This window comes from Leopardus geoffroyi, chromosome D1, assembly GCF_018350155.1.
Source record: "Leopardus geoffroyi isolate Oge1 chromosome D1, O.geoffroyi_Oge1_pat1.0, whole genome shotgun sequence".
Lineage (NCBI taxonomy): Eukaryota > Metazoa > Chordata > Mammalia > Carnivora > Felidae > Leopardus > Leopardus geoffroyi.
Window position 1 is genome coordinate 83067460 of NC_059329.1, and position 25816 is coordinate 83093275.

At 35.5% G+C, this 25816-nt stretch overlaps 1 protein-coding gene and 1 non-coding gene across 2 annotated transcripts in view; one reads left to right on the forward strand and one right to left on the reverse strand.

Annotated features, from left to right (window-relative positions):
* Positions 1 to 19324, forward strand: part of METTL15 (methyltransferase like 15) — a 212421-nt gene extending 193097 nt beyond the window's left edge. The window contains exon 8 of the mRNA XM_045484835.1: positions 18714 to 19324. Within this exon, the coding sequence (XP_045340791.1) occupies positions 18714 to 18739 (26 nt within the window). The 3' untranslated portion in view covers positions 18740 to 19324. The remainder of the gene's footprint in view (positions 1 to 18713) is intronic.
* LOC123602784 lies at positions 4159 to 4265 on the reverse strand. The gene has a single exon (XR_006714556.1). It is a non-coding gene; the product is annotated as a U6 spliceosomal RNA (small nuclear RNA).
* Positions 19325 to 25816: the final 6492 nt, after the last annotated feature.

The following is a 25816-nucleotide window of genomic DNA, read 5'->3' on the forward strand; positions in this document are numbered from 1 at the left end:
CTGACTATTTGCGGGCACCCTGCTGGCTCATTTGGAAGAGCATGCGGCTCTTGACTGTTGATCGTGGGGTTGTGAGTTTGAGCCTCACATTGGGTGCAGAGATTACTTAAATAAATAATTTTTTTAAGCTATTTAGGAAGAAATCAAAACAATTCTCACTTCTTTTTTATAGTTTTATTTTACACTGTATTATCCATTAAATTAATAAATTTAAGGTGATATTTCTTTTATTTTTTTTAATTGAAGTATAGTTAACATAAATGTTATATTAATTTCAGGTTTACCACATAGTGATTCAGCAATTCTATACATTATGCTTGCTCACCACAGTAAGTATAGTTACTATCTGTCACCTTACAACACTATTGTAATATTATGGACTATATTTCCTACACTATACTTTTCATTCCTGTGATTTACTTATTTTATAACTTTAAGTCTGTACCTCTTAATTCCCTTTACCTTAATTGCCTACCCTCTGGAAGTCACCTAATTTGTTGTCTGTATTTATGATTCTGTTTCTGCGTTTGTTGTTGTTGCTTTGGTTGTTCTTTGGTTGGTTTTTGGATTCCACATAAAAGCGAAATTATATGTTATTTCTCTTTGTCTGGCTTATTTCACTTAGAATAATACCCTCTAATTCCAACCATATTTTCAGAAATGGCAACATTTCACTTATTCATGGCTGAGTAATATTCCATTGTATGTATATATCATATCTTCTTTGTCCATTTGTGTATTGATGGACACTTTAGTTGCTTCCATAACTTGGCTATTGTGAATAATGCTGTTATAAACATAGGTGTGCATATATATCATCTTGAGTTAGTCTTTTCATTTTGAGGGTGTAAATACCCAGTCGTGGAATTACTGGGTTGTGTGGCATTTCTATTTTAATTTTTTGAAGAAACTCCATACTATTTACCATAGTGTTTATGCCAATTTACATTCCCACCAGCTGTTCATGGGTGTTTTTTTTTTCTCCACATCCTTACCAACAGTTTTTTCTTGTCTTTTTGATACTAGACATACTGATAGGTATAAGTTGATAGCTCATGGTGATTTTGATTTGCATTTCCCTAATGATTAGTGATGCGGAGCATTTTTTCTTGTGTCTATTGGCCACCCATATATCTTCTTTGGAAAAAGGTGTATTCAGGTCCTCTGTCCCCTTCTTAATTGGATTGCTTGTTTTGGTGTTAAATTGTGTAAGTTCTTTATATATTTTAGATATTAGTCCCTTATCAGATATTCTTTTTTATTTTATTCTTTCAAAACTTTTAATTTTAGATTTATTTAGGGCCATTTTCAAATGTGTATAGAATATTTACTTTACTCTAACAGATGACAAGACAGCTCCCTCTCAGACCCTGGCCTAAAGGAATTTGCTTTACTTATAGAGCAAGAGGATAACATTAAACATGGAAGCTTTTGACTTGGTCTTGTTTTTAAGCTCTTTCCCTTTCCTGTTTCTGTTCACATTGGTATGTGAATTTCTTATACCAACTGTGGTGGCATTATGTTTCATATTTACTGTAGATAAAGAAATATTAGACAATATTAGCATGTACTCTCACAAACAGCCCTACATGTTAGGATTTCTGTAATGACTAAAAATTAACTAAAAATTGCTTATGGTCAAAATTGTATAATTTTAATTGAGCTACTTTTCTACTGAGTTTTTGTGATTGCTGCCTTAATCTAGTAGATTTGTGTGTGTGTGTGTGTGTGTGTGTGTGTGTGTGTGTATGTAAGCAACATTCTTTAATAGAAAGAGGTAAGCAATAAAGAATAGAAGGGAATTTTGTGAAGTGCTTCGTAAATATAAATTTAGTGATAGAAATCTTGATCAGAGATATATTTTTCTCAGAACCACAATGCCATATGTTCGATGTTGAATGAAGCATGATTTATAAAAATCAGCATCATATTCTAAAGAGGCTGGATTGTATAACAAGTATAACTATTTTTATATTATTTTCTCAAATTTCATCTGTTTATAGCTACTATTTCCAGCTAATGTTTGGTAACACACAGCATGATCTGCGGGAATACTAAGAGAAAGTTTAAATATATATAAATTATTTTTTATAAGTCTAGTTACAGCATAGATTTCCCAAAGCACTAAAAAGTTCAATAGAATTAATTACTTAAGATGCAGTGGTGATAGTCACTATGCCTATTATTTAGATGGACCTTAAAAATTCTTCGTCGACTTTTGTCCACCTCATTCTTTTCTTATATATTCTACCAAAATTGTTGGACAATAAAATAAAGAATAAAATTTAATACTCTGATATGCACAGTAGAAGTTTGCCTCTTTGGTAATGTCACGTCTCCTTAAACAGTTCTTTACCTTAAATATTGAACAAGTTTTCTACATTAGCATATGTCCTATTAAAATTTTTTTCGATGTTTATTTATTTTTGAGAGACAGAGTGTGAGCAGAGGAGGGACAGAGAAAGAGGGAGACACAGAATCAGAAGCAGGCTCCAGGTTCTGAGCTGTCAGCACAGAGCCCGACATGGGGCTTGAACTCACGAACCATGAGATCATGACCTGAGCTGAAGTCTGACGCTTAACTGACTGAGCAACCCAGGTGCCCCTTAGTACATGCCTTATTAAATATATCATTGCCCAGGCACTAAAAAACAAAGGTGAAATCAAATGACAGGACATTTTCCATTTCTCATTCTTGAATAATTGCATCTATCCATTAAAATCCATCCTTACACTTTGGGCAATATACTTGTCTGCCTTGCACAGGGTTAGAATTTGTTACGATAAACAATCAAATATTCTGATTTCTTATTCTTTCACAAGGAAAAATATTATCATCCAACTCATAATTATAAGTCCTAGACTGGGGAGGATGCTGTATAGCATTGTAAGTAACACTATTGGCTTTGGATTCAGAAAAACAAGTTTGAATTCAAGGTCTGCATATATTAGCTGAATATACAAACTTGGGCAGGCTCTTTAATCTCCTGAATCCTCATTTATTTCACTTTAAGATGAGGATAATATTGGTACTTTCTCATCAGTTGCTATGAGTCAAATAGAAAACACTCAATAAATATTTATGAATTAACTGAAAGTTATAATTACCAAAATGTAACTCACATTTCTGGACATCATGATTAAGGATGTGTGTGCTTTATTCTTGGTAATTTTAAGTTCAGTATCTACATTACTAGCAGCAATTGACTGGGTTATAGTCAGTTTTATTATTTGGAAGCTTTATCCCCATTTATTATTTATGTAATGCCCCCAATGTTTGCAACACATTGACAGGACCTATAAAACGCAGTCATTTTTCATGTGGAGTTTCCATTTATAAGAAAACAAAATAAGAAAAAAAAGAACTAGTTGCTAAGGTTATTTGACATTCATTTAGGTTGGAGAAAGTATTTGTCCTCCTACACTTACATATCAGTAAGTACCCGACCTACATGGTCCTTATAATAAGATTTTTCAGAATACATTTTGAGGGAGGTAAAGGAAATGAGTACTTTGTGAAGTAAGAAAAGATTGCTTTGGAAGTATTAAAAAAGTTTCCTACTTCTTCACACTAAAGGCAATGAAAGGATGCCAAAGGGCTCCAAAGCCAATGAGAAGGACTAAATATGTGTGTTGCAGATATTAAAGGGAAAATAGTCAGTGAAAGGTAAGAGAACTATTTACACTTAGAATGAGTTGATGACCTTTTTTACAACACCATAGAAATAGATACTACAGAACTGAATCCATGTAATTCCCACCTCTTTATCTTCATCTCAGTATTTAGAAATCTTGTCCTTTATCTCTATTTTGTACTCCTATATCTCAGTGGAGAGATTAGCCTTGCTCCTTTTCTTTTTATTTTCTCTGGGATTTAGTTCAATTAATTTTGCTTGTCCCTCCAGGCTTTAATCTGTTCTCTGCTGCCAAACATACTCAAAAGTGCCTAGGTGAAAAGCAAACAAGGACTAAAATCTCTCCTTGACTCTGTCTTCCTTTGGTTCCTTACCAAAATACCACACCCATCATTCTGTTTTCTTTCATAACTTGACTTCTTAAAGTCTACACTACCTCCGACTCCTCTCCTGTCTTTTATTTATCCAATCTAGTACACTATCTATAGAAACTGTTCTCTTAATGATTAATGGTGACTTTAATTTTTTAATGGAACATTTCACAAATGTGCCTGTCATCCTTGCACAGGGGCCATGGTACTCTTGTTGGTGTCATTTGAATTTTAGTGAATGTGCTGCTAGAGTAAGCACAATGGTCACCTCTTAATTACAAGACCCAATAGCCTAATCTTCCTCTTGCGGTACCTTATCTCTGCAGTGTTTTGCACTGGTCTATCCTTCCATAAAAACCTGTTCTCTGTTGCATTCTCCAAAATCACCCCTTCTGTAGTTTTATTTCTCTCACACTCTAATTCCTTCACCAGATTTTCTTCCTTTGTCCAATCTAGCCAGACAATGTCTCATGTGATTTGTTCTCATGGTGTAGGTATACCAAGTGAAGAACTACATTTAGTGAAGGCATTGCTATGAAATCACTCCATGATCATCTGTGAAGCAGATGAAAGATGGGTATGTTGCCAAGATAACAAGCAGTGGAAGGAACAGAGAATGGAGTCTTCCTGGATGCTAAAATTGACATCAAATTAAAGTATATACTAATCAGGACTTCAGCTTTGGTAATGGCAGACAATAACTTGGACCAAACATCCCAGTAAGAACAATTAGAAAATCTAGAAAAAAAATGTGTTTTTTTTAATGTCTATTTGAAAACATAGAAAGCTAATAAGGCAGTGAAGAATATCTGGGAGAAGAAGGAAACCCTAGCATTTGTAACTGCCAATTGCCAATTAATTCCAGAGAAGGCAAGTGAGAAAGAAAACCAAACTTTTGACAATCTTTTATGGAGTACAGGTGAACTGGAAGTCAATTGGACCTTGAAAGAACTGAAACTCAGTTTCAAATCATCTTAGTCCTTGAAATTGGACTAAACTGATCCTAGATGCTAGAGTCCCTACCTGTTTGACCAAAGCAATTTTAAATACTCTTTGGGGGTGGGGAGGGCAGGGTGCAGAATTCTTGCACACAATTTATGTTATGTTTCATATTTATTGTCTATTACTGAATCAGAAAAATAACCAGTCATGAAGAGACAAGACAATTTTTAAAAGAAGGAGAAGAATATAGATAATTTAAAAATACTCATAGGGTATGTAGACAAATGCTATAAATATGTTCAAGGAAATAGAATTAAAAACTATAGAGAATAAAGCAACTGAAAATATACAACTGAAAGATGTAGTATTCAAACTTAAGAACTTAGTGGATTAATTAAAGAGCAAATTGTACCCAGCTAAAGATAAATCATGAACTGGAAGATATTTCAAAGGGAAATATTCAGAATAATGCATGGAGAGACAAAAGATAAGGAACACAAAAATATGAATAACTTAGCAGTTACAATAAGAGGTCTAATTCATGTGTGATTGGAATCTTGAGAAAAGAGGAAGAAGAGAAAATGGCTGAGAATTTTCCAAAATTTTCTCATTTGAAGAGAAAATGGCTGAGAATGTTCCAAAGCTAATGAAATACATCAAGCTACAAATTCAAGAAGGCTCAAAACTTTCTAGAAACAGCATCTAAAACGTACTAGAAATCAAAATCAAAGGCAACAGGCATTCTCTAGGAATATGGCTCACATGAGCTATTCTTAGGGAAAGGTAACTATTGATGATGAAATAAAGGAAACCAAGATAAGAAAAACAAAAAAAAAAAAACCAATAAGGGAGAAGTTTGGTAAAGGGTACCGTGATAAGCTCGGAATCCATGTAATACAGAACTAAGAGTAAATAACTATGGGAATTATGGCTACAGAACAGAATACAAGCATAAGTCTTGAAAATTAACAGAACTCACCAAAATTATAAGGTTAAGAGGTCAAGATACAGGGAAGTAGAGTGCACCAATTTCCTTATTTTTAGAGCAAGGACTCAATACTGTGAAAATTTGAAACATAGTTTATTTTAAAAATATTCCAACCTTTTTGTACATTAATTTGTACATTTTTGTACATTACATATTTTGTACATTACATAATTGTAACTTGTTTCTGTAAAAAAAACAAGGGTTTTTTATAGTTAAAAAAAATAGAGATTCAGCAGTTCTTCACTCTCTAATTTCTTTCCAGTTAAATTCAAGTAAAATTAAATGTTCTGTTTTTATTTTAAAAATAAGATACATCATGATGGGTCCCTTTTGCAAAAACAAAACAAAACAAACACACACACAAAAAAACATTGCTGATCTATTTACTCTTCTTAGTGATATATTGAAGATATTCTTTGTTAATGATGTTAAATTCTAGGTGGAGGAATGTGGGGTGTTTATTCATTCTGTGTTAAACATAGCACAGTGTAACTATTTATAATAAGCACTTACATGCTTTATAAAAACAATCTCATCGTTAGTATTATTATTTTTAAAGAGCACAGGTTTTGGAATCTGACAGACCTTTGTATAAATCTGGCCTGAGACACCAAGTAGCAGTGTAGCCTTAGAAAATTTACTTAATCATTGGACCTCAGTTTTCTCATCTGAAAAATGAGGATGTTAATACCTATTTTATAAGGTGATTGTATTAAACATAAATATGTATATACAACACTTTATCAGTTTATGGCCAAAGCAATCAACATTTATCTTTTTATTTTCATTTATTGAGTTCTGGCTATTTTGCTAGTTTGTCATATAAGCTACAACAAACCAATTCATCTCTTTGCTTGCTTACCTGTAAAACGACAGAATTTGTATGAGACATTCCATTGTACCCTCCGCCTCTTCTAGAGCTGACTGTCATCTACATGACTTCTTTGCAATCTGTCGTGTTATTCCATGACTGCTTCCCCTCCCCAAATCTCTTGCTCCACTCTTGTCACAATAATTGATTGGTCCAGGGGAGGATTCTGATGCAAACTAGATTAAATCCTGACTACAAGTGATTGACCTAATCTAGACCAATAATGCATTCTTTTCTTAAAATTGTTTGATTTAATGTGAAAAAAGAAATCTCTTGATCCCTCCTCCATATCTGAAAGATGTAAAACTGAAGAACTCTTAGGAGTGCACATTCCCACCATGTAAAAAAAGAGTGACTGTGACCTGCAGAGACAATAAAGAGATAGGAGTTGGAGAGCTACTCCTGGAAGCATTCTCACTCCAGATCTCAGTTTTTCTGGAAACCCATCTGTATCCATGCCTTTTCCATGATTTTGCTGTGTAGCTCATTCTTGGACTCTATAAGCCACTATATTCCTTCCTTCCTCCTATCACTTTTTTTTTTTTTTAAAGACAATCACTTCAGGTTGAATTTCTGTTATTTACGATTACACCAGTATAGTTTTGGAATAGATGATGCTTAAGAATTATTTTACCTGAATGTTTAATAATTCCTTAAAATGTGTTCTTTAGCTTTCCTAATTTACTGAATCACTTAAATGTGATCTTCATATTAATGAACACTTATGAAATTATTTTACATGCACAATTGTACAATACATATCCAGGTTCTAAGCAATAAAATAAGTTCCTCAAACTTACCTAACTAGATATCACATGGCTTTGTCATTAGTCTTTCTAAATTTGAATATGTCCATCTGAAAGAGACTGTCCAACCCATGGAACTTTCATTTAAGTGATAACAAACATCTTACATTCCTGCACAGTGCTGATATGTTAAGGGAAAAAATGACTATGTCCTCTTTCCAAATTTACATATATTCTTTATGATTCTGCTTTTCTCTTTTTAATGGCACCATATCTACTTCTTTATCCATAAATTTATTTTCACACAGAAACCCTTTGATGATGAAGAATAAAACCATGTTTTAAAGCCAGCCAGATGGTTTTCCCATTTCCTGTTGTGTACATACATATATATTTTTCATGATGGGGAGGGGTCACAGAGAAGACAAAAAGCAAAACCTATAGTGAACGTTGAACCTATCTAGCTATCCTAGAATCTATCATTGTTCCTTTGAAGAAATTCGACATTTGCCTTACAACCAGAGAATAAACATCAGCTGCTAGAGAAAGCTATTGAATTTCAAAATCCCTTTGAAATGTCACATTAACCTGTTTAACTTTCAGTCAGTTCTTTAAAATATCAAACATTTCCTGATGACTCCCAGATCTAAGACTGCTTATATTTCTCTAACTTAAAAGCTTGTTTCCTTAACTTGCAAACAAACTGTGGTGAATGAATCAGCACTATTTGGGCCTGGGAAAAGTGTATCGCAGCCACAATCTGTGTGCAGTCTTTCTACAGGTTAGCTCAATTTTGGATGTTGAACGAGATCAAATGCTGAATCTCCTTGATTTGGCTAAAACTACACAGCTCTAGCCTTTTATTTAGCCCTCCATTAAGTTTTAATCTTTAAAGCTGTATTTGTTTCATAAATCATCTTTTATTCTCAGATGTGTAGAAGTCAGGCAACAACAATTAACTTATTTTACTCAACACCATCTACTGAGCATCCACTTGTTAGGCGCTGAGGGCAAAAGAGTGAAAAGAAAAGTTGTGCCTGTTGTTCATGAAGAGCCACATTATAAATTGAGACACAGATATGCAAATTATGAGAAGTTAGAATATAATGGGTTAAATTCTGTAATAGAGGTTAAACTATTGAGAACACAAAGTGAATGATGAGAGAAACTATTGAGAACGCAATAAGTGAATGATGTTTTCTTCTTTCAAGCAGAGCTGGATTTATAACTTAACCTTTAGGTGTAAGAGCTACAGGAATTTTGTGCTGACTCATCAGTAGTGTCCTGGGACATAATCAACACCAGGTGTCTTTCCTTTTAATGCCATTGATAGCCTTCCCATCTTATACTTATTGCTGGTGATTCTTGTTCACTGAGCTCCATGCACTTTCATTTTCATGATGTGTGTATACACATGTTCACATTATTAAGAAGGCTACTAGTCATAGACATGGATGACTACCTTACAATAATTGTGAAGTATCCTATCTAAATGAGCCATTTCATTCTAGAGTTTCATTCATTTGAGTTTTTCATATGAGTTCATATGAGTTTTAGGTGTACAGCATAGTGGATGATTCAACAACTCTATGCTATGCTCATCACAAGTGTAGCTGTCTTCTGTCACCATACAACACTATTACTATATTCTTGACTATGTTATCTATACTATACCTTTCATCCCCATGACTTATTCATTCCATAACTGGGATCCTGTACCTCCCACTCCCTTTTACCCATTTTGTCCATCTCCTCACCCCCCTCTCCCCTGGCAACCACAAGTTTGTTCTCTGTATATATGAGTCTATTTCTGCTTTTTGTTTGTTCATTTGTCTTGTTTTTAAGATTCAGTATATAAGTGAAATTGTATGGTATTTGTCTTCTCCACCTGGCTTATTTCACTTATCATCATATCTTTGAGTTCCACCCATGTTGTTGCAAATGGCAGGATCTCATTCTTTTTTATGACTGATTGATATTCCATTATGTATAATGTACCACATCTTCTTTATCTATTGATGGACAATTGAGTTACTTCCTTATCTGGGCTATTGTAAATAATGCTGCAGTAAACATAGGAATGCATATATCTTTTTTGAATTAGTGTTTTCATTTTCTTTGGATACATACCCAGTAGTGGATTACTGGATCATATGGTAATCTATTTTTAATTTTTTAAGAAACCTTCAAACTGGTTTTCACAGTGGCTGCACCAATTTACATTCCCACCAATAGTGCACAAGTGTTCCTTATTCTCCACATCCTTGCCAACACGTGTGTGTGTGTGTGTGTGTGTGTGTGTTATTCTAGCCATTCTGACAGTGATATTTAATTGTGGTTTTGATTTGTATTTCCCTGATGATGAGTGATGTTGAACATCTTTTCATGTGGCTGGTAGCCATCTGTATGTCTTCCTTGGGAAAATGTCTATTCAAAATATCTAAGAATAAACTTAACCAAGGAGGTGAAAGACTTGTACCTATATCATGAAAACTATAAAACATTGATGAACGAAAATGAAGACAATGCAAGCAAAGGTAAAGATATTCCATGATCATGGATTGGAAGAACCAATATTGTTAAAATATCCATAGTACCCAAAGCAATCTATAGATTCAGTGCAATCCCTATCAATCTACCAATAGTATTTTTCACACAACTAGGACAAGTAATCCTAAAATATTTATGGAACCCAAAAAGATCCTGCAATCTTAAGAAAGAAGAACAAAGTGGAAGTGTCACAATCTTAGATATCAAACTAAAGTACAAAGCTACTATAATCAAAACAATATGGTACTGGCACAAAAATAGACACACAGATCAATGGAACAGAATAGAAAGCCAAAATAAATCCATGCTTTTATGGTCAATTAATCTATAACAAAGAATTATAAGACAGGAAAAACCAGATCACTGTCTTATACCATGCATAAAAAATAAACTCAACATGGAATAAGACCTAAATGTGAGACATGAAACTCCTAGAAGAGAACATAAGTAATCTCTTTGACATTGGCCTTAACAACATTGTTCTATATATATGTCCTCAGGTAAGGGGAACAAAAGCAAAAATAAACTATTGGGATGACACCAAAATAAAAAACTTTTGCACAGTGAAAGAAATCGTTAACAAAATGAAAAGGCAGCCTACTGAATGGAAAAAGATATTTGCAAACGATACACCTGGTAAGGCATTAATATACAAAATATATAAAGAATTCATACAACTTAATGCAAAAATAAATAATTCTGTTGAAAAGTAGAATTAGGATCCTTAATATTTTTGAAGCCATGGCCTCCTATGAGAATCTTCTTAAAATTACAGCCTCTTTATTTTTATTTATTTATTTATTTATTTTTAATGTTTATTTATTTTTGAGAGAGAGAGAGTACAAGCGGGAGAGGGGCAGAGAGAGAGGGAGACAGAATGTGAAGCAGGCTCCAGGCTCTGAGATGTCAGCACAGAGCCCTGTGTGGGGTTCAGACTCCCAAACCGTGAGATCATGATCTGAGCTGAAGTCGTATGCTTAACACTTAACCGACTGAGCCACCCACGCACCCCAGAGTCTCTTTAAATAAACAGGTGCACACAGACTAATTTTGTGTAACATTGAGTGGTTATAAAGCCCTCATGTCTATGATGGGCTCAAGTTCAGTAACTCTAGCACTAGAAAAACATCTCAGTTCATCGCATTTCCAAATCTGACCCTGTGAAACATCTAAGGATCAAGGCTGACAATTTCTACCATTCAGGTTCACCTGGTCCCTTCAGTCCTAGATACTTCAAGCTCCATACGTTGTTTTCGAGGATCCCAGTCTTGGTATCACCCACTTGGGCAGTGTCCCAAGGCTAATCTGAGCTCCTGTAACAGTTTTGACTGGGCACAATGAATAGAAGAGATAAAATTATTTCCAAAAACCTGAGTAGATCAAATATTCCAGATGAGTGCTGTCTAATGGAAATACAATGCAAGCCACCAAATCAAGCCACACTGTAATTTTTAATTTTGAGAAGTCACACTGAGAAAAGTAAAATGAAACAGTTCAAATCAATTTTAATAGCATAATCTATTTAAATGAATGCATCCAATATATTCCAACATGTAATCAATATACAAAAGTAACAAGATATCTCATATTCCTTCTTTTGTACTAAGTCTTTGAAATCTGGTATGTATTTTACCCTTAGAGCACATCTCAGTTTGGACTAGCTACATTTCAATAACTCAGTAGCTACGAGTGTGTAGTGGCTTTCATACTGGACAGGAAGGTATTAAGCCCAGAATAAATGTCAATCTTTCTGTATACCTGGCTTTGTTATAGCAGTGATCAGTTTTTTACCTTTTTAAGAATACTTTCTCCCATAACTATCTGGGAAGAAACGAACAGTTTATTTTCTTCTATTGTACTGCATCTCACGTGGGAAGAGATGCAAGCCATGCCCCCTGAAACCATGTTGTGCAGTGGCCCTGATCGGGAGGAAGCTGCATCTTGTCAATCCTGTTCTCTAAAGGGCCAATGCATTTGGTACGACTTACAAAACAGCTTTAAAAATAAAATAACCAAAACAGATCTTTGTAGCCACATCCAAAATCAAACTAATTCATACTAGCAACCTCTCTAAAAATTGCTTCAGGCTGACTACACCAGGGTTGATCAGCATTAAAAGACGAGTTTATACTGTAGGTAAATTGATGCATTCCTGGCCAGGAAACAACCACAGCATATATTAAGCCAGGAATGATGGTTATAGAGAAAGATATTTAAAGCAAATCATTATTAAAAAAAAAAAAAAAAAAGAGGGAGTGGAAATCTTCCTTCCTCAACCTCTTCACCACTCATAAAATATTGCTATCTTATTCAGGTACTATAGGACATTTAACTGAATAATCTTGAAGACCAAATGTCAAAATTATAGCTCATATATAAGCTAGAGTATACATATACATATAGTATATATGTAGCTGTTTTACAGGCACATCTTCAGCATGATTCCCCAGTTAAGCTATTTCTTGTATGCATTTCATTTTTGGAATAATTTTCTTGCCATTAAATTAAAAAAAATCCCCCAAATTATTCTAGCCACCATTTTTTTTTTTTTACCTGATAAAATATTCTGTTGTGTTTTTAAATGGCATCATTTGGAACAGACAAATCATACTTTGAGGAAAGGGCACATTGTTAAGTTTGTTAAAAGCTATAATGGACATCTTGAATCTTTTCTTAGGGTTAAAAAAAATTTCTGCTAGCAGTTAATAAATGTTAATAAGATTTTTTTCAAAATAGTGGCTACAGTATTGCAGTGTTAATTGCATTACTCAGTGAAAAGAATGCAGTGAGTCATATTTTATAGTTGTTACTTATGCAATTTGGAGAACTTTTCAGGCCCTTGATAAAGAATGAGGGGACTCCAGACCTGATAAAATGAGTCTAGAAAGACCATTTCCTTTCTTTAATAGGGTTTAGAAAATTTGCAATTAAGAATAGACTAAAACAACTTGAAATTGTGTTATGAATTCATACTCTTTTCAGACTCAATAGGACCTCAACAAGATCAGTAATTTCAATTGTTCCCAACCTTCACAAAACTGAGGATCCCTTTTGCTATTCCTTTTTACCAGCTTTTCTCTACCACATGAACCTAGTGTTTAAGGGGGGGAAATGTGTTTTTCTACTAAGTATAAATAAAATGTATTTCCCTATTTTATTAGTGAAATACATATGTAATTACTAAACAGCTTCTGTTCAGTGTAAAACAACTTGTGTTACCATGATGGATCAAAGTAATTCCAGAAAAAAAGACAGTTATGTGATATTTAAGTTAGCCTCCTCCACAGATGGACCAAATAAAAACAGAAATTTTAACTACATTAAGAAGCCAAAGCAAGTTGGTAGGCTCTCCAGGATTAGATGTCCATGTTTATTAACTGCAGACTGATAAGTGTGCTCATGGCTCATGGCTCAAAAGTGCCTGATTCCTTTGTAAATAAAAGCCAACTGATAATTTAAAAACAACAAAGGTGAAGTACTAAATGCTTGAGTTGAAGGTTTTTCACACCTCTCCCTGGAATATCCTTCACCTCTTCTGTCAATTAAATCCTTTCATAATCATCAGATATTTTTGAGTTTTGTACATGAGAATGTATATTGCTTTCTTCTACAAGAGGGAGCCTAATTGACTAAGGATCCAAGCTGATGCACTATGAAGTTTCTCCCTGTGTTTGCACTGAGGCTGTGCCTACTATGGGCTGCTTCTCACCAGTAACTGAGTGAGGGAGGTAGGATAGTAATGCAGTCCTGTTCCTGGGAAACAGGGGAATGCTTTGGCTCAAGGACTCATAAATGGTTTTACTGAACCTTCCCACCAACTTTCCTTACCTTTCCTTCACTCAGCGTCAGATGTATGTCACAACCAAATGACTCTCCCAGACTTCGGCTTCCTCCCAGTTCCCTTTCATGCAGGCATTTCTCTTAATAAACTTGTACATTTAATCCTGTCTTCGCACCTGTTTCTCAGAAGACCTGGACTAATACATTAACTCAGATCATTTTTTTCAGTTTCTCAAACTGTATATGTATATAATACTCTGCAAAAGAAAGCAAAGAAAATGGCCCTTTATAATTTGGCCTCACCTCATTACCCTGGCTGCTTCTACCATCTCTAGGCTCCAGATATACCCAGCTCACTACAAGTACCCAGGACCCTGCAATTTGAAAATGCTATCCCCTTGCCTAAAATGACTTCCTCTCTAGTTTATACGGCAATGTTTACAAGACCACTTGTGAGTCATCTCCTTTCATCAGCCTTTCCTGACATCTATAAACATAATTCAGAGAGTGTCCTCCTCTTGCATCCATACTTGACTTAGCTTGCATGATCTTGGCACTTTTGAAGACAGGCCGGTTGTTTTTTTTAGAATGTCTTGCAGTATAGATTCATCCAGTGTTTCTTCATTATTGGATATATAACCATTATTATACCCGTTGTGTATTTTTGGCCAGACTGTCTCACTGTAGTCTCTTCATTATATTTTATTAGTTGCACATTATGGCTATTTGTTCCATTACTAGTGTTGTTCATTTTGACCACTTTATCGAGACCAGGTTTATCTACTTTTTGTTCCATCTGTAACTAACAAGTACTTTGTAAGAGTATTCTTTGAAACCATGTAAAATTTTCATTCCTTGTCTCATTTTCACATACCTGTTTTAGTATCCACTGAAATTTCTTGCCTGGGCTAATTATTACTATGCCTTTTGCCAAATGGTAATTTTCTAAAAACCATTATTCCTTCTACATTTCATTGAAGGCTTTCCACTCTATGCAGGAACTTTCTCTTCTATCCATCTATTTAGTCATTCATTTATTTATATCAGTGGAGTACTAGTTAAATCAACGAGTTACAGTTTGTTATATCATTCTTTAAAGGCTCCAATTGTCCTTTATTTGGCCAGTTAGAGCCCCCTCAAGTTTACTTCTGTGTTCTTTTGACATGCCCCTATCCTTCTTTGAGCATTTCCTTACTTTCTGTTACCAAAGATGATCCAGGTTCATCGTGTTCTTTTCCAGCCCCAGCCCCGGATTCAGTCATTTCTTCAAAGAGCCCTGGTTCATTTAGCATTTGACACCAAGAGCATGAGGTATTCGTTACTACTAAGATGCCACTGCTCCCAAGCCTTTCCAGCAGATAGCTAGGAACTAAACACATGTTTACATCTATATTTATTTCTTTATCTGTAATGGAAACTTAGCTCACTCTGGTACATCCAATTCCAACCCAATGGCAGCTGCATTTATTCTAGCTTTATCTTTTTCTGTATTTGTAGCTCTTTATCCAATAGTGAGAAACCTGACTCTTATTGTTCTTGATGTATTTATTTATTTGCTCAATCTCCCTGGAGGTAGTCAATTTTCTGATACTGCTGGGCCACCACCCTCTTTGCAAATACACCTGCCCCATGCTATGTTTGGCTTCCTCTGCATAGGCCAGCAGCCTTCCTTGTCAGACTCAACTCATAGCTATTGAACAACAGAAAGAAAAATGCTAATAAATATTTTTTTTTGAAAAAAGGAAAGAAACAAAGGGGAAGGGGAGAGGGAGAGATATAGCTGCTAGTGTTTTTTATACTTTTTTTCTCTTTTAAAAAGGGAGCAGCTTTAGGCGTAGAGCCTTCTATAAGGAATAGTATCTATCTGGAAGTTAATAACACAATTTTTGTTTTAATTGTGAATGTATTTAAGTTACCCGGTCTATTTCTTTTCTTTTAATATATTTTTAATTGAGGAAAAAGTTACATACTTTAATCAGCACAGTTCTTAGGCATATATTTCAATGCTTTAACATATATATATATATATATATATATATATATATATATATATATACACATAACATATATATATATATATATATATATATATAATCACATTGAGATGTAGAATACTTGCATCTCCCTAGAAGATCCCAGTCAATTTCCATCCCCTGTAGGCATTGAGTTTTGTGATTTATATCAGGATTGGTTTTGCTTCTTTGTAAATATTTTTAAGTAAAGTGTTGATGAAAAAAATAAAATATAAATGATAAAGATTATAAAAGGAGTAGGGAGGGGATAGCACAGAAGGTGTTGTAGCCACAATGGTTTGTTTCATGGACATCTTGAAGGGTTTTTCTCTTGCCCTTAGAAATGTTTCTCTGCTACACTGAAGATAGCCACCAATATTAGGCTAATGGATACAAGCTCTAACCTTCCCTCTCTACTTCCTTCATATGTACTCATTTTTCCAAGCATTTACTATATACCTACTGTGTGCTCCAGGAGCTAAAGACAAATAAGGAGCAATGCCTGCATTCAAAATAGAGATGATCACCATAACCTGGTCCAAGGAATTGTTTACAAATATGGCCACAAATTTGTCATATACTCTGGGTCTGGAGTTCTTTCTTGTCCAGCAAGAAAGCGGGATGCAGGATTAAAAATGTGACAGATTTTTCTTCTCCTAATGTCCAGGAGAAGACAAGAGCCCTGATTAAGGGTACTTGCTCCGTTTTTATTAGGATCAGAAGGCTTACAAACATGGTGATGGAAGTGCACAAAGAGGCAATGAAACAATATTAACTCATGGGCGTGAGGGAAAGGGGTTTTTGAAGGTATATGATGTTAAGGGTTTGGGTTAATACAAAACAAAATCCTGACTCCTGGTGGAAGTTTGTTTACAGCAGACGTGAGGCACAACCTGTGTTTACCTAAACTGGTCTAGGGGGACAAGAAAGACAGAGCATGCTACCTCAGAGTCAAAAAGGCACCTTTCTTTTGTTAATTAGCTCTGCTTTGGGCAACTTTGCCCCGAAGAGGTATATAACCCTATTAACCTGTTCACCTAATTTGGTCCTTCCTTCCTGTGGAAGCAGCTTTCTGCTATACTACTAAAGAGGGGAAGGGGTGTTTCTGCCCTGAATACCTAACCTTATTTACCTTGTATACCTTTGTTCTATATTGGGGCATTTGCTCTGTCTTATCTATACTGGGGCCTTTGCCTCACCCTCTCTATACCTATTTACCTAACCTAGTTTACCCAAACTTGGACGTGAACATCCTGTGGCTTTCTAATTCTTTATGCCTTGTTAACCCATCAGTGCAGGCTCAGGGAATTCCTAAACTTATTCCCCACACAAATTATTGTTTCTAATTTATGGATTATGGCCAAAATTCACAAATCTACAGATGTGCAAATTGACCATTTCAGAGGCACTGGAAAGAAATGAGAAAAACAAGGGAAGAGCAAAGAGGGTAGATTTCCTATTTAACAATTTGTATGTGGTTTTTAATAAATAAAAGTAGTTTTATTATAGAATTACATCTGGCATTAAAAAAATAAAAGGGCCACCCATAATCTACAATTTAAGCCTATTAAACACTGAATCAACCCAAGTTTGCTGAAACAATTGCCCCTTTCATGGTAAAATCCATCTAGAAAGAAAATTACTTGGTTTGAAGACTTTTGGAGAAAAGCCTGGTCTTTCTAAATGGTGATCGCTCCTTTTGCTCTACATGTTTTTGCCTTTATATCTTTTTATTGTTCAGCATCTGACCCAAGTTGGGGAATTCCTTTTGTACTTCAATTAGCACATTGATAAAAGTATAAATATAGAACACAAAGTGATGTTGTCAAACAATCAACAGGTATTCATTCACTTCCTGGGCACTGTCCCTAAGGAGCTTTGCTCTATTTAAGAAAATAAATCACAGTTAAAATTTTTAACTTAAATTTTGAGAAGTAGGAATTATAAACCTCCTTATATACATTCCCTACCCTAACTATTAAAATAGGCCATTGGTAACCAAGCAACTCTTATTTACAAAGATTACCCACTCTCCCATATCCTACCTGAATTTGAGAAGTTTAGCCAACCTGGAAAATGCAATGAGCTCCATTAGTTTCTCCTTACAGACAGTGTGGCAGTAGCAGAAGAAATCTCTCTTACTTGTTAAACCTAATGGAATTTGAAGCAGACTACTTAAAGTATGAATTCAGAAACAATCATTCATCAACACAAATAAATAAGCAACATGAACATTTCAAGTCCCTTGCCCCACTTCTCTATGAGAGTATCTGCCTTACTCGCAAGTCAGTGTGATGATATGTGTGTGTGAGAGAGCATTTCATAAACCATGGCCTACAGTTCAGGTGTAAGGGAGTATATAGTCTTCATCAGTCTACACAGGTTGCTGTCTAAGCCATAGTATGACAGTGTGTGTCCTTGCATTTGAATATCATTAAGTATAAACTTAAGGCAGTTTAATATGACAGAGCAGTATTACCCAGCCACATATCACGTTTCAGTTAGGCATAACAGGAAATTTATAACTAAGCAAAATCATCATAGGCAGGACTTAGAGGTCTTCAATGAAGATGGCTAACGATTAAGAAATCTCTTAAGCCAAAACTTGAGAGGGACTAAGTTTTATAAGCTCTGCTGGAAGGTTCATTTCACCTGGAGCCATGAAGCTAGTCACTTATTCTCTCGGCTTTGATTTCCCTCAAAAGGATTTCATGGTTGTAAGAATGAAAATGGCTCTGTAGATGAAAATTGAGAGTCAGTGTATATGGTATAGATAATGTAATTTTTGTGATGTAATTTATTATTCTCTCTACATTAGGTCTACTTCCTTTCTTTGCAAATTGAGCTTGAGAATCTGAACTCTTAGAGATGTCCCCAGACCCAGCCTGCACTTCTTCATAGCACAGGTGAGAAATGCTGTCTGACCTTTCTGCTGGGAGGACAGAATGTTTAGGTAAAAATAGCTGACCAATGAACCAGCCTACATGGCTCTCTCACTTTGGTGCTCTCACAGAAACATAATGGGGTGAGGTGAGAATATGGAGAATGGGATATCAGAGTAGCAAAGAAATGGCTATCCCCTTTCCCACTCTAATCTGTAGATTTATTGTGCAATGCCAAACTAGAAAAGAGAGGAACCTAAATTTGAGGATAGATGTTGTTTTAGATTGATTCTAATATTTGAAAATAACAGTTTTATTAATATCCAGAAGTGGCCAAAAAACTTAACAAATTGGCCTAAGAGGACAGAGAAGAAAAATCTCATAGAATGGTTTGAGGGCAGCAGTGGAAATAAAAAAATAAAACTGATAAACTCCATCTTCCTTAGATAGCTTATCCAACAAACAAAATAAGAAAGGTCAGGGCAGTAAACATTGCTACTCACACAGAGACATAGAGCTTAAGGAAAATCAGTGAGTGGCACTATAATTGGGTGCATTTTTTTCTATTTGACAAAACTTATTTTAAAATCAGTATTGAACTTCTAACTTTTAACCCCTTCATGTATATTGTATGTCAACGTATGCTGCCAACTAAAGGGTATTAGGAACCACAATGGAAGAGAGTAGGAGGCATGAATAGGAATTGGGTGTGATCTTGGGGTTGAACATAGATTTTACAATCATTTATACAGAAGTAGTTGAGAGGTCTTTGTCTGCCTATCCCCAAACCTGTTTTCCGTTATCAACTTTGGATGGAAGTATTCATATAATTTCATCCCTCATTCACTGTTTTAAAGTTGTCTCTCTTGAAATTTGAAAAATTCTTATTTTTAAATAGATTTTTTAATTTTCTAGGCCCCATCAATACAAAGGCCTGGAAACAAAAATTATATTTGAAGAATTTTATTTATGCAGCAATTTGGAACTATTTTGTAGGTTAATAGTAGCTCTCCAAGGCTAGGCTTCCTTGTCTTTGGAGGAAAGCCACCATTCAGTTGGTTAAATTCTATTGGTAGAAAAGACATTAATCCTTAACTGGTTTGTGGAAAGATCAAACAAATATATATATTTGCTTATATATATTATATATTATATATTATATACGTATATATATACAATGTGGCCTCCAGCACCTACTGCCACCATGATTTAGATTCTCCCTACCTTCAAAACTTTATCTCATAATACCTTTTTCCTTCACTCACTACCCTCCTAGCACACTAACTGCCTTTCTCTTCCTCAAAAACACCAAGCTGTTTCCCACCTCAAGGCCTTTGCATGTATTCTTCTTGTAATTTTATACTTAACAGCTCTTTGCTCCTTCTCACCTTTCAGGACCCAGCTCAGATGTCACCGTCTTAGTGAGGTCTTTTTCTGCCTTCTATCTAAAGTTGCCTCTGTGGATTTTTGGTATCTCATAACCCTGCTTATATGTCTCTCTCATAACACTTTTTACAATCTGTAATTATTTTGCTTATGTGTGGATTTACTTTGTTGTTTTCTGTCTCCTTCCACTGGATTCCAAGCTCTTTGAAAAACCTTGTCAATATTATTTACTGCAGAGCCCAAGATAGCTAATACAGTGTCTGACTTGCAGTAGACACTCAATAAATGCTTGTTGAATGAATAACCTGACCCCTTTGTATGTGAAAGTCTATTTAAAATTTTAAATAATGAAAAAGTAAAAAAATGTATATATATAAAGTTTCTGCTCTTTCTCATAAGAAATTACTTGGGCATATTTATGAAGTCTTAAAGAAGAGGTAGGAGAAAGCTCTCTCTACAGGAAAGGTTTGAAAGGCCAGGGTTTGTTTGGAAGGAAAGCCAAACCAGGAGCTCTGGCTGGGTGGACAATGGCCTGGCATCTTCTGACTCCAAAAGTGGCTTCTGTCAAAGCAGTGGCATAAGTTCTATTTTGGCAGAACATTTTCAGGCCAGCTGAACCATGCCAAATCAAAGGCCTGGGAACAAAAATATCATTTGAATGATGTCATTTTGTAGAGCAATCTGGAATGATTTCACAGGTTAATACCAGTTTGTCTAGGTATTTAGACCTAACCCACCTTCAAATTAATCAGAGACCCAGATGGTATCCTGGCTGAACCAAGGTGTTCTCCTGAGTAGAAGAGGCATCACCTGGCATGTTTGTGGTTGACATAGGCCCAGGTGTGCTGGCCTCAGGGCTCATTTCTTGAAGAGATTGGGCACATTCAGCTCCATACTTGAGCCTGACACCATGGATGTGTCCAGAACCTCATGGGTGCTAATAACATCCTGGTTCACTGCACACAGAACATTTCTCTTTTCATTTCCTGCTCCTAATAGGCAAAACTTTTGCTTTTAACTTTGGAAGGAGTGTGTCACTTGTAGGACAGGTAGCATAAACTGAAGGACTACAGACTTTGGATTTACACGTGGTTCTCTGGTTACCTCTTACAAAGTCTAGGGTCTTGGCAAAATTACTTAACGTGAATGAACTTCAGTTTCCTTTTCCATAAATGGAGAATATATAACCAAATAGAATATCTTGGGGAATTCCATGAGACTGTGTGTGTGTGCATGTGTTTGACACATAAATATTCCCTTCCCTTCTCATCTCTTTTTTCTTTCCCACCTAGTTTACATATAAAAGAAAGTTTCTCTCTTGTTACCAGGAGAAACAACACTGGATAGTAGCCTTAGATTTACATCTCAGGATTTCCTGTCTGGCTATACAGACTCTCTGGATCTTCATTACTTTATCTTTCAAATAATCACAGTAATACTTCTACTTCATAAGAGCATTGTGAGGATTACATGAATTTATGTGCCTGATTCATGGTAAGTAGTCAATACCAATCAGCTCGGTTATCAGCCTCTACCTTTACTGACTACCCTAGAATGACTGAGAGGTTTAATGAAAGAAAACCACAAATTAGGACTAAGTGGTTTAATGACCTGACCTAGTCCAAAGAAATCTTCATTTTATTAGGCATTGCCTTTGAGTTTAGTACATCTTCTGTCTAAGGCACTGGTCACTTTTTATAGTGATTCAAAAGGAATCAACCAGCAAAAAAAAGGAAGAATAATATACATATGTCAGGTTTAATAGGTAGATTTTTTGTTCTGTGACCTTATCTCTTTCTGGTTTTACACCCATGAATATGTTGTTACATGACAGAATTACACAAATGTAATTAAAGTTACTAATCAGTGGATTTTAAGATAGGGAGATTACATGATCCCTTTAAAGCAGAAGAGGAAATCTGAGGTATTCAAAATACAAGGAGGATGCTATGTGCTTTTGTTGGCTTGAAAATAAAAGGGACCATGTGTCAAGGCAATGGGAACATCAACCCACCATGGAACAACCACAAGTAACTGAATTCTGTCAACAACCAGTTAGCCTGGATGTGAATCTTGGGCTGCAAAAGGCTGAGAACTGATTTTAGCCTTGTGAGACCCTAAGCAATCATGTCGTATTATACTTCCTACTGAAACTGTAAGGGTAATAAAAGGTGTTGTTTTAAGCCACTAAGTTTGTGCTAATTTGTTACAGAATCAGTAAAAAGCACTACACCAGGCTTGCAACTTTGACTGAAGCATGAAGTATAAAAATGAAAAATTAATTAGGGAAGAAGTGCCTCATGCTAAAAGCAGTACTTTGGATCTGAAATAGAAAAAGAAAGTACACGTAGAATCTCAGAGATCTAAATTTTGAAACTTCAGTTAATCTTTCCTACTGCCTCCCCTGGATTCCTTCAGCACCATTATGTGGTTTCATTGTAGTACTTTTTGGTGTCTTGTGATTACCTATTTATGTGACCATCTCTGCAAAATAGTAGTGTCTTTAAGGGAAGGATCTATGTGATTTACCTTTGTATCTCCCAAACTTAGCATAGAACCTGACATTGTGGAGACACGTGAGATGTGTTTGTTAGATGAAATAATGAGTGAATATGTAAGAGAATTAGTGAACTATTGACACTGAGACCCAAACAGTCAAAGTATTTGTTGGGATAGCATTGTAAATTTTGGTTTTAAATTTATATATATAAGAAATTATTATTTGTTCTGCTTTGCAACTTATAAAAAGCTGTACCCATCATGCTCTTTGACAAACTGATTTAACTAAAAGAACGACTATTAAATTTGCAGAATCAGTTACCCTCCTAACTGAAGCAACTTTAATTATATGAGTGATTTTTATAGAGAGTAACATCCACGCCCTATTAATACCAGTTCTCTTGAGTGATTTCTGAGAGGTGTAGTTCTTTCACCTTGATCCCTATCTCCATTTACCTGCTTGATCCAAAAGTAAATTTGACTCGAGATGGTCTTAAAAGACATAGAAAAGAAACTCCCCCCTCAGGAGAGAGAGTGCCTGATCACTGGAGTCATGGGAGCTGGAAGAGACATTAAGAGGGTGTTTTGCCTCTAAGGGAATATCTAAACCACATCATTAAAGCTTCTCTTCTTTTTTTTTTCTTAATGTTTATTTATTTATTTTTGACAGAATGAGAAAGAAAGCATGTGCAGAAGCAGGGGAGGGGCAGAGAGTGTGGTATTGAGAATCCCAAGCAGGCTCTGCTCTGCCAGCACTGAGCCTGACAAGGGGCTCAAATTCACAAACTGTGAGATCATGTGCTAAGCCAAAATCAAGAGTTGGACGGTCAACCAACTGAGCCACCCAGGAGCTCCTAAATCTTCTTTTTTAAGATTTCCAGGGATACAGTCACCATGACATCTTTTCATGTCCAGAGATACATTCTTTCACTTGCTATCTTCATTCTGTTCGAACTGCTCCTCCAGGTCACAAGCATGAGATGAATTTACCAGCCATATTTCCATTGTATAATCCAACCACCTCACTTACCATCCCACTTCACTCCCTGATTGGAACTGGGCTGAAAACATGATTCAGGATGAACCAAGCAGATTATTTAGCCTAATCCTTCTCATGAGAATTGGTATTTGGAACTGAGAAGCAGCTGATAGTTTGTATTGTAACCATACAATGTAAACTCATAAGATGTTGGATGGCCACTTTCCCCTGGAGAACAAGAGAAATGGAGAAAGCCAATCTGTAGACTCAGGCATGATGTGGAAGAGGAACACTGCCTGGGATCCAGAAGGCTTTCCAGAATCTGTGAGGCCTGGCATCTTTCAGGATCTGTAAGGCATCTCTTTATCCTTAAAATATATCCACCCCCCAAAAAAACAAAAACAAAAACAAAAATGTTCCTTTACTTATACCAACTAGATTTGGTTTCTGTTGCCTCTTAATGAGGAATTGTAATAAATACACTACCAGAACTGTATCCTCTTTTAAAGCACATCTTTCCTTCCTGGACAGGGGGAGGAGAGCATAAAGAATCCTATGATATTGCTATTTCACTTAGTAAATATTTACTTAATGCTTATAACATGCCAGAAAATATGATCAAACCATAGTATTGGCTCCCAAGAGGTTGGGATACTGGAGCTTGTCTATTTCTTCCCAACACAGAATTCCTCTAATGAGTACTTTTTGCTCTAGAGCTCCTCATTGGATTGGAGAAGACTGTTCAAGGCTCTCCCTGCCTAATTCTGTTTCCTCTCGCTGTTATCTTTGACAAACATTATTCCAATAAACTGATTACACTCATAACTCCATCTCAATGTCAGCTTCCTGGAAGACCCAGCCAATGCAGATGACCTTCAAAGAAAAATGGAGAGAGCATTTTTATTTATTCAATAAGTATGTATTGATGATCAATAATGGCCAAGTAATATGCTAAACACCAGCTGTACCCATGAACAAGATAAACAAGATTCCTTTTCTTATGGCTACAGTCAAATAGGAATAGTATTAAACAAATAAATTACACAAAACACTGGACCCACCAAATAATTGAGCAAAGAATCACAATGGTGATATTAAGAAAAATATAAGAAAAGAGTAGAGAGAACGCTAGGTGGGGAATATTAAATATCAGAGTATGTTGGGTCTCAGTGAAGTAATAAAACCTATTATTTTCTATGATAATCATATTCCTCCTTTAGGACTCTGAGTCTGGAAACTGTGGAATTCCTTTCACAAGAATAGAATGTGGAAGACTTCAATTGGCATTATTTTATGTGAAAAATATGTGGAGGATTGGACAAAAAAGCAGAATGTTAACTTGACACCATTTGGAATCTTGTGTTAAGTTCTGGAGTCCTTTAAAGAAAATTTTAGGTAGGACAAAAGCAAACCAGACTCCATGGAGGCCATACAGATGGAAAGAAGTCCTTGATTCATACAACAAAAGGGCTTGGGGATGTTCATCCAGAACCAGATGAAACTAGAATGAGTCATTGTATTCATGTTTAGATAAAGGACTGCCCTATGTAATTAAAAGGAAACAACAACAAAAACAAACTCAGACCAATTAGTTTGAATTTCTCCTGAGGGTAGGAATAGGAGCAATGAGTAGAAACAATACAGAAGTAGATTACAATTTAGTGTTAAAAAAATCATGAAAATTCAATTTCTGAAGGCTAAGACTATTTATCAGTTGAATTAGTTCATTCATGAAGTGGTAATCCCTTCACTCTTGAAGGTGAAACTCCTGTAGTGAGGCTTCCTGTGAATGGTATTCTGATACTGGGTTTTCAAACATTGGAAAATGTATGGATATAGAGTGTCTAGAGGGGCCTGGAAGACAATTCTGGGATCATTCAGGGCTCCGTATAAGATAAGTGAGAGTAGGACTAAATTGAGCTGCATGCTCTGCTGATCTATAATCAAATACAAATTTTCCAAAAACACTATGTCAGAGCGAGATGGTAAAATAGGCATCCCAGACTTCATTCCTCACAGAGACACTGACTTAACAACAATATACCAAAAGTCTTCATGAGAATTCAGAAATTTAGTTAAGACAACACAGTACCTCAAACAAGTGCAAAACCAGAAAATTTGCACTGAAATGGGTAAGAAAAGCCATTGCATTTTACCTATGGTAGTCCTTTCCCC